The 9,873-nt window shown below is 37.1% G+C and overlaps 2 protein-coding genes across 2 annotated transcripts; both read right to left on the bottom strand.

Annotated features, from left to right (window-relative positions):
• Nucleotides 1-64: 64 nt before the first annotated feature.
• LOC113090382 (DENN domain-containing protein 3-like) lies at nt 65-2,831 on the bottom strand. Its single transcript, XM_026256237.1, has 3 exons — nt 2,718-2,831; nt 376-594; nt 65-205 (listed from the first exon to the last, which is right to left on the bottom strand). The coding sequence occupies exons 2-3, from the start codon at nt 574-576 to the stop codon at nt 86-88; spliced, it is 321 nt and encodes a 106-aa protein (XP_026112022.1). The 5' UTR covers nt 577-594; nt 2,718-2,831; the 3' UTR covers nt 65-85.
• LOC113090381 (DENN domain-containing protein 3-like) lies at nt 2,100-5,873 on the bottom strand. Its single transcript, XM_026256235.1, has 9 exons — nt 5,862-5,873; nt 5,431-5,598; nt 4,743-4,759; nt 4,075-4,343; nt 3,879-3,994; nt 3,134-3,264; nt 2,953-3,058; nt 2,718-2,836; nt 2,100-2,115 (listed from the first exon to the last, which is right to left on the bottom strand). The coding sequence occupies exons 1-9, from the start codon at nt 5,871-5,873 to the stop codon at nt 2,100-2,102; spliced, it is 954 nt and encodes a 317-aa protein (XP_026112020.1).
• Between the last annotated feature and the right edge of the window lie 4,000 nt (nt 5,874-9,873).

Raw genomic sequence — 9,873 nt, 5'->3', positions numbered from 1 at the left:
TTTAAATAAATGCAGTCTTATTAAGTAGAATCTTACTGACCCAAATGCGTATACAATATTGTATGCAAAGTGACACAGAAGTCTCTTACCGAAATATAAAACAATCTCTGGCTGTCAGTGGCACATCTGGAAGCTCAAGTCTGTTTGAAATCGAAGACAACACGGTTCCTTGGTCAAGATCTATAACAACCAGATCATCCAACTCCTGTCAAAAGACACAGGAATCTGTCATCAACTGAGCAATAAATCAGGCCTATTCGGCAAAAGTACACTGCTATTAGTGCAGTGTATCCGATTTGAGTGTCATATGATCAGCATTTCCAAACTGAATGGAAAATGCAGTCAACCCAAGCATGATATGAAGCTGGTCCGTACCTCTGCGACCTCCTTGAAGTGGGCCGTGTGGCAGCCCATCAGGAAGGCCGTGGGGGCCATGATGAAGTCCAGCATCTGGCGAGACAGGACGGGTACGAACGGATGCTGCCAGCGCAGCGGGTGAATGAAGATCATGAAGCATTCAGCGAATAGTGTGAGTCTGGCCCAGTCTGTGGACAGAAACACCACCCTCTGCTCCATCAGGATACTGCTGATGATCTGAGAGCAACAAAACCAACAAGAAGAGTTCCTTTAAAATCATATTAATCGTTCAAGCACTAATTACACAAACATTTCATCATAATGTCCAAATAAATTTGTGATGTTTACACTGGTTTGGTACCAGCCCAGACCCAGATGTTTGTCCCAGTGTGATTTTTCAATTATTTATATATTAACAATTTATTAATATTTGAATTACATTTTATATTATATCAAATATATTATATATATCAATCATGGTGACATTGGCTGCCGTGCCACAGGGCTGTGTACTGAGACCTCTTCTGTTCTCCCTGTTCACCCATGGAATGTGTAATCCTGGTCCCTTATGGGCTCCAAGCACCATAATCAAAAGTTTGCAGAGGACATCACGGTGGCGTAGATGATGTAGATAAAGTCCCTACAGGGGATGAGGTGCAGCACCTGAGGTCTGGTGGTGTGCCACCAGCAATCTGAAGGCTAAACAACTAGAAGTCAAAGGAGATCACTGTGGACTTCAGACGGACTAGGAGTCATGCACACACACCCATCTATATCAGCGGAGCTGTAGTGGAGTGTGTGTCGAGTTTAAACTTCCTTGGCATCCACATCTCTGATGACCTCATCTGATCACACAACACCTCCAACCTGGTCAAAAAGGCACAGCAGCGCCTTTACTTCTTACGGAGCCTTAAAGGGGTCATATAAAGCCCATCTATCCATAAGATGATATGATTCTTTAGGCTCGTAATGAAAAGTCTGTAACATAGTTTGTTGAAATGTCTCAATGGTAGTGTAAAAAAACTATTTTTTTCACCCAGTCAAAAACAGCTCTTATCAAAACACGCTGGTTTCTGGCATTCTCCTTTAATGCTAATGAGCTCTGATGACCCCGCCCCTTTCTTCTGATCTGCTTTATCAACTGTATTTATTACCACTGTTCTTACATTGCTACAGTTCATAATGTATATATAATCCTACTTTGCATTCATATTTATATTCTGTATATACTCTGCTCAATACTGTCTATAGCAACTCCACTGTACATTCTGTAAATCATAGCTTCACGTACTCTGCACTTATATGTACTGTATATAAAACGCTATATTCATGTACTTCTTGTTAGATGCTAACTGTATTTCATTAGCTCTGTACTTGTACTCCGCATAATGACAATAAAGTTGAATCGTAATCTAATCTAATGTCCGGTTAGTATGCTGGCCATGCAAGAACTGGGATGTTTTCCCGCTTCCAGGAATTGTGCACAGATCCTTGCAACACGGGGCAGTGCATTATCATGCTGCAACATGAGGTGATGGTCGTGGATGAACAGCACAACAATGGGCCTCAGGATCTCGTCACATTATCTCTGTGACTCACCAACATTCAATTAACGGACATCAGTTTAGGTGGACATTCCTGCGCGTCAGCATGCAAATTGCACGCTCTCTCAAAACTTGTGACATCTGTGGCACTGTGCGGTGTGATAAAACTGCACATTTTAGAGCAGCCTTTTATTGTGGTCAGCTGAAGGCACACCTGTGCAATAATCATGCTGTTTAATCAGCATTCTTAATATGCCACACCTGTGAGGTGGATGGATTATCTTGACAAAGGAGAAGTGCTCACGAACACAGATTTAGACAGATTTGGTGAACAATATTTGAGAGAAATAGGCCTTTTTTGTTCATTAGGAAAAGTCTTAGATCTTTGTGTTCAGCTCATAAAAAATGGGAGCAAAAAACAAAAGTGTTGCATTTATATATTTTTTCAGTGTAGTTTATTTCAGTTAGTTGCACAAAAACATTTATAATTTTCATTTAGTTTAAGCTTTTTCTTCTAATATTTATCTTAATTTCAGTCATTTTTGTGCTTTGTGTAATTTGTATTAGTTTGTTTTTTAATATATCTATTTAGCTTCACTTAATTCAGTTTTAGTATTTCATTTTAATTAGTTGCCAGAGTTTTCTCAAATTTGTATTTAGTTAAGTGTTTCTTCTAATATTTTTTTTTTATTTAATTTAATTTTATTCAGCTTTATATCATTGCACACAAATGTTTAACAATAGTATCCCTGGTAAGTCTAAATATATATATACGATTGTAACAAGCACAGCCTTAGGTGTGAAGATCTGACTGACCTGCAGGATCTGTTGGGTTTGAAACACAGAAAAGGCAGGTGAAGATCGAGGTCCATGACGGGCCGATCCACATCCAGTCTGGAGGGAAGTTCAATCTGAAAGGGTCTGAGATTGAACACCTAGAGGAACATCCACAGAGACCAACAATGAAGTAGGTGATCTGAAACATCTTGAACACCTTGCACAGGTAAAACAACTACATTATAAGTCAATAGTGCTGATGCGCACCACATGCCAGCGGTCCAGGGGGCGGGATGGGCACCAGCGCCAGTTTGGCAGAAAACTCCTTCACCTGCTCTTCAAACTCACACATGCGGGACGTCTTCAGCTGGAGTAAGAAACTACGACAGAGAAATAAACTGATTACAACAAATACTTGATGTTACAGCTGAATAATGCCATGGAGTGGGTGCTACCTGGACAGACAGTCTCTGAGGGCGTTATAATATGGATATTTGGAGATGATACAGATGCTGTATGTGGCGAACAGACGCTGGAGTTTGTTCAGCCGAAGGCCGTTTTGATAAATCCCATTATCTGTAACACACTACAGTAACACAACATGACGAATGAATAAGCAACTGCATTTCACAAACTTTTTACATTAATCATTATTATTCATATTTATTATAAATCATGCATTTAAAGATTCTGGGATGCTTTTTATTCAGCAAGGATGCATTAAACTGATCAAAAGTGACAGTAAAAACATTTACAATATTACATAAGATTTCTGCCTACAAAGAAATGCTGTAGTTCATCAATTAATCCTGAAAAATTAAATGCATCACAGTTTCCACAAAAATAAAGTTTAAAATGCTTTAAACGTTGATAATAATCTGAAATGTTTCTGAAGATCATGTGACACATGAGTAATGATGCTGAAAAAATTCAGGCTTTGATCACAGAAATAAATACAATTTTAACATACTGTATATTCACATAGAAACTATTATTTTTTTCTTATTATATTTTAAATCGTGATAGTACTTCATTATATTACTGTTTGTCTGTACTTTTGACCAAGTTAATGCAATAAAGAAATAAAAGACTCATCTAGCTGACCCACCCTTTGAATGGTAGTGCATATGTTGTTGTTTTTTAATCATAATTATTATAGTAGTATAGATTACAGATAATACTAATGATAAGACGTCTTACATGAACAGGTCTGCAGTACTGAGCCACCACACCATGAGTCTGGTTCCCAAACACATCTGTGAACACCAGGAAGTGATAGTAGTCTTCTCTGCTCTCACCGGTTATCCTCAACCCATCTGTCCAAAGACAAACCAGACAGTGTCAGCCTTCCTGATTAATCACACAGAGCCCAGACGGAGGCGTTTGCGTGGGTCACCTGGGAAGCAGAGCTGTGGCAGGGCTATCAGATCAATGCTCTGAGGTACGCTGAGGTCGTCTGAGCCGGAGACCACTGGTTCCTTGGTTTGGTTAGAAGCGCTGGTGGTGGACACCGGTTGCTCTCTCTTCTTCTTAAAGGAGCGTCTCCGCTGGGCTCTGCTGAAGTGTTGAGTGGCGTTCCTGGAGCTCTCCTTCGTCACAAACGGAAGGAGCGTGAACCTGCAGCACCTCGGCCTCCACCAGAGGCTCCTCGACTTCACCCTGCAGCTGTGAACAAACAAGATCACAGTCAACATTCTGGACAGAAACACACAATTATATTTTTTTTTACAAGGGAATTTTTAATTCTACTTTACATAAAAGTGTACCAAGTATATGGGTCAAAGTCGTTAAGATGTCCGCATCAAAAGAAATGTACAAAAGTGATTTTGTGTGCATAGAAAGCACATTAAATGTAAGTCTACTTTTAAGGTTTCAAATAAGTTTTTGGAGAACAAAATGTCAAAATTTGGTTGAAATAATGTTACATTGTCATTCAGTGTAACACAACATTTATGCAAAAATTCAAACAACATGCTTATTCTGACATGTACATATTAAAATATCTAAAAGAATAATGGAGCATACTAAATTTGATTGTGTTTTGAATTAGTACAAAAGTCTTACTGACAAATGGGCAAAACCTAGGATAGTGGCAAATGTTACAAATTTAAAATTATAACTCATTAGTATTTGAGGTGAAAGTAATTAGTCTTTTAATATGTCAGAAATGTATTTTTGTTGTAAATATGCCTGACAAGCTTGTTACACTGAATGGCATTTTACTGGGTGTCTTCTGTAAATCAGGGCAAAATGTATGATATTTATTTTTGGCTCAGAAAAAAAAAATAATATTTTTTTTTTTAATAAAACAGAAAACTTTATGAATTTTTTTGGGGGAAACTACAACAGTTTAAAGCAATATTACACTTTTTATGCTTAAACATATAATAATATATATAATTTAATACTAATTTAAATATTAAATATTTATTTAATAAATATTTTAAAGTTATTAATAATATGAAAATTAATACATTAATTTTTTATCAATTTAATTTAACTTTTTGCCTTTTCAATTATATTATATATCGTATGTGCAGGACAATATATTATATTTTAGATGGGATTTAATAATAATATTTCATACTGTATGTAAAATTATACACATTTATTTATAAAAAGTTTGTTTTTATTATCATTATTATTATTCTTAATTATCAATAGAATTTTAAACAGCATTTTCATAGTTGTTTGCTGAACATGCTGCACAGAATGGCTGTGAACACTGAAATAAACAGCTTGAGCGTCTCACCAGGACTAGTTCTTTCAGACGTTCGTTGGAGACTCCGAGCACCACACACGCCTCCAACAGACCAGACGGGACGGTTTCTGCCATCAGAGCCGCTTCTGCTGAGATCTGGTCACATACACTACTCTTCAGTTTTTTGGTGCCATTGTGGTTCTTCGACTTCCTGTAGGTCTGTGGAAATGGTTACAGAGAATTCAGTTTATGCCACACCAGACCTTTTTAGTAGCACTGACTGTAAATCAAATGCTATTAATATTGCTCAGTTAGTCATGCGACATCTAGAGACCTCAATATCACAGAGACTGACAGAACATCTACTGTTATTGTGTAAGAAGCAGCTATCGCAATCTCACAGCTATAAGAATAATTTATATTTAAAGATGCAAGCTAGCAAAAAGGGAAGTTTGCACGGTGTGTGGTACAAAATCTGTCACCCATAAAACCATGACTATATGAGACGTATAAAGAACATGTGTTTCACAATCAGTTAATGATCCAGCGTCTCTCATCTGAGTCAAGTGTTTGATTTACATCTTATCAAAGATTAATGTGTCATCATTCACAAAACTTGGTCAGATCTTCAAGAAAAACTCCCAAGACAAAAGCCATGAGCTGCAAATATGTATCCTTCCTTACTTGGGTAAGAAGAAAGACTTTTAGAGAAAAACTGTGACAAATGTATGAAAATAAATATATTATAGAACATAAGATTTAAAAAAACAGGTTTTAATTAATCGTCTGAATTAGTTTTTATTTGTATATATTCTGATATTATTATTATTTTTATACTAATTATTATTCATTTATAATTTTTTTTTTTTTTTTACTCCTATCTAGTTTTATTATTATCATCATTTTATTTATTTATAGCTATTTTAGAGCATAAAGTAACTGAAAATGACAAATATTTCCTTGGCAACTAGCTGAAATAAAAAAAAAATATATATATATTTTATTTTATTATTAAAATCTAGTTTTAGTTTCAGCTATATCAGCCTTGAATAAATAAATGAAAATGCTAAAATAAATAAATAAAACATCTTACAGTTTAAATTGGGTCTTCATACATCCAAATAAATATAATAGCTGACTTAAAAAATTTCAGGATGGTGATATCAGTCAGAAGAGCACAGGTATATTTGTTGCAACAGCTAACAATACATTGTATGGGTCAAAAAAATTATAGATTTTTCTTTTATGCCAAACATCATTAGTATATTAAATAAAGATCATGTTCCATGAAGATGTTTTGTAAACTTCCTAACGTAGATATATTAAAACTTGCAAATATGCATTGCTAATGAATTAATTCGGCCAACTTTAAATGCAATTTTCTCAGTATTATATATATATATATATTTTTTTTTTTTTTGCACCCTCAGATTCCAGATTTTGAAATAGTTGTTTGACCCTTAAGACTGGTTTTGGGGTGAAGGGTCACCTCTGTGGGTCTGTGGCACCTAACAAACTGAAAACCCCAGGTCATGTTTAAGTCAAAGTCCGACTGAATTTCCAAACAATGTATTCCACAATGTGAAGTATTTGTGATTGAAACAGGATATCCAAGGAAATGTTCTCCACCTGAGGGAATGTTTTCACACTCGCTTCATTAGAGGTCAGCAATGAATAACAGTCTAATAGTGTGGTTCTCCCTGATTGCTCCTCTGTTTTCTGTTCAGAAAGACTGCATGCAGAGAACCGCTCCCAACACAACATCTGCTTCTTGTCAGAAACTGGATCAAGTTCAAACTAAGACTAGGGCTGAATATGAAAGTGTGGAGTCTGTCACAGTTCTGTGCGAAGCATCTACTGTAAGACAGTACGTGTGCTTACACCACATGCACAACAGTTACAACACAGACCCTGGAGAGAGAGAGAGAGAGAGAGAGAGAGAGACAGAGAGAGAGAGACAGAGAGAGAGAGACAGAGAGAGAGACAGAGAGAGAGAGAGAGAGAGAGAGAGAATTCATACTGCTGGAGCCAAGTTTGAGCAAGAAGTCAAGACCAGTTGGGAAAAACCAAGGAAAAGGCCAGGTTTGTCATTCCTGAGCACAAATCTCCTTCGGTTTAGCCAAAACATGTGCTCTAACCTTCTGTATACGTATAATTACACATCATGACCGCCTTTTATGAATTAAAAATGAATTTCCCAGAGCAGAAACATTTAAGTTAATTTGTTTAACGAGTTAAATGGTTTTATTAAGAAAAGTTTTTGTGCCCTACGGTTTTTAACAAAAATGTATTTCTAAACTCAGTATATCTAATATACAATAACGTTACATATGTATTTAAACGTGAGTGGGTGTATTATCATTACAATTTAAATCACACAAATGTACATAAAATACATAATGACTATATACATATATATAAACACACTTAACCTTCATACAGTGTATAATTACATTGTAACATTGTAACGTTCATTTAAAAAGTTATTTTTGAGAACAACCCAACTGACACAGTAAAAGTTAAATAGACAAATACATAAAACAACCAACGATTTTGTTATTATCGGTTGGTTTTGTTCAAAATATGATATTTCATGCACTATTTCACATCTGTTTTCACTTTCTATAACACGCGGTCAGCCCTTAAGCGCGTTCACGAGAGAAAAAACTGAAATATAGCAAACAGATCGAGTTTAAAAGCATAAAATGTATATGTTACAGTGACTGAACATCGAGAAAAGTCCTGTCTGCGACACCTGGACAATATAAACCGAGTCAAACGAGTGATTGTGTGTATGAAGATTCAATACAGCGCAGTAGCAGCACGCAATATTAATTCATATTCGGTAAAGATTGAGTGTAATGTAAACAAACCTGTGTCCCGCGGCTACAAGTTACAGCAGGAGTGGAAATGCGACAGAAAGTAAAACAATAACGCGCTGATGTTGATGTAGATTAGAGTCCGTTACAGAACACGCCTTGTTATGGCTATAAAGGCGGGATACAGTCGCGAGCTGACCCGTCAAACTCCTTCTGAAAGATGGATGGAAATCCCGCAACTGGAGCTCCGCTGCAGCCAAGATGACCAACCATACTCTGGAAAGACTCGGCACATGAATATTAATTAGGTACTTCTGACGTCGCTTAGTTACCTTTTTGAAGCGTCCAGTCTACGACCTAATTAATATTCTTGCGTCACGCCGTCACTTTTCCCACCAATCAGGTCGGACTACAAGCCAAGCGTCACCTTACGTAATGAATATTCATATACAAAGCCGTCAACGTAGTAGAATTCGTAAAATAAACTCCCAGAGCTGAAAAACATCTGGATTAAACGTTCAAAAGCGATGCGCGATAACTTAAAAGTACATTAAAAGGACACCTAAACTGATTTTAACTGGATTAATGAAGGTTCATCTACAGTAATTTATTTATATTTTATTTTGTATGTGCTCTTCTCTACAAGGGTTTTCAAACTGTTTAAAAAAAAAAAAAACGTTTATTTCTGATTACTGACCATCATTAAGTGCCTATATATACAGGTGCTGGTCATATAATTCGAATATCATCAAAACGTTTATTTATTTCACTAATTCCATTCAAAAAGGGAAACTTGTATATTATATCATTACACACAGACTGATATATTTCAAATGTTTATTTATTTTAATTTTCATGATTATAACTGACAACTAAGGAAAATCCCAAATTCAGTATCTAAGAAAATTTGAATATTGTGAAAAAGTTAAATATTGAAGACACCTGGTCAGTGGCGTAGCCACTGGTGTGCCTGTGCCACCCACAGTGGCAGCTGGCACACCTAAAAATAGATGCAGAATTATTTTTTATAGTCTCAATAAAAAATGTTTACTAAACTTGGGCTATTGTTGTTTACTTATATATATATATATATATATTATTTTTTTTTATTTTTTTGTTCGCGACTCGGTGGATTCAGATCGGCACTTCGGAGCCTGTTCGCGACTCGGTTGATTCAGATCGGGACTTCGGAGCATGTTCGCGACTCGGTTGATTCAGATCGGCACTTCGGAGCCTGTTCGCGACTCGGTTGATTCAGATTGGGACTTCGGAGCATGTTCGCGACTCCGTTTATTCAGATCGGCACTTCGGAGCCTGTTCGCGACTCGGTTGATTCAGATCGGCACTTCGGAGCCTGTTCGCGACTCGGTTGATTCAGATCGGCACTTCGGAGCCTGTTCGCGACTCGGTTGATTCAGATCGGCACTTCGGAGCCTGTTCGCGACTCCGTTGATTCAGATCGGCACTTCGGAGCCTGTTCGCGACTCGGTTGATTCAGATCGGCACTTCGGAGACTGTTCGCGACTCGGTTGATTCAGATCGGCACTTCGGAGCCTGTTCGCGACTCCGTTGATTCAGATCGGCACTTCGGAGACTGTTCGCGACTCGGTTGATTCAGATCGGCACTTCGGAGCCTGTTCGCGACTCGGTTGATTCAGATCAGGATTCGTAGCAT

Source organism: Carassius auratus, unplaced genomic scaffold, assembly GCF_003368295.1.
Source record: "Carassius auratus strain Wakin unplaced genomic scaffold, ASM336829v1 scaf_tig00054900, whole genome shotgun sequence".
NCBI classification, from domain to species: Eukaryota; Metazoa; Chordata; class Actinopteri; order Cypriniformes; family Cyprinidae; genus Carassius; species Carassius auratus.
Note: the sequence above shows the minus strand (reverse complement) of the source record. Positions and strands in the feature narration are given on the sequence as shown.

Bases quoted from the DNA above. Each gene is read 5' to 3' on its own strand.
- LOC113090381 (XM_026256235.1), bottom strand. The intron at 3,995-4,074 runs GTGACCCACGCA...GTCTTTGGACAG, and splicing joins GCCACAGCTCTGCTTCCCAG to ATGGGTTGAGGATAACCGGT. The intron at 3,059-3,133 runs GTAGCACCCACT...TCTCTGTCGTAG, and splicing joins CTCAGAGACTGTCTGTCCAG to TTTCTTACTCCAGCTGAAGA.
- LOC113090382 (XM_026256237.1), bottom strand. From the start codon at position 576: ATGGAGCAGAGGGTGGTGTTTCTGTCCACAGACTGGGCCAGACTCACA. The intron at 206-375 runs GTACGGACCAGC...GTCTTTTGACAG, and splicing joins ACTTCAAGGAGGTCGCAGAG to GAGTTGGATGATCTGGTTGT.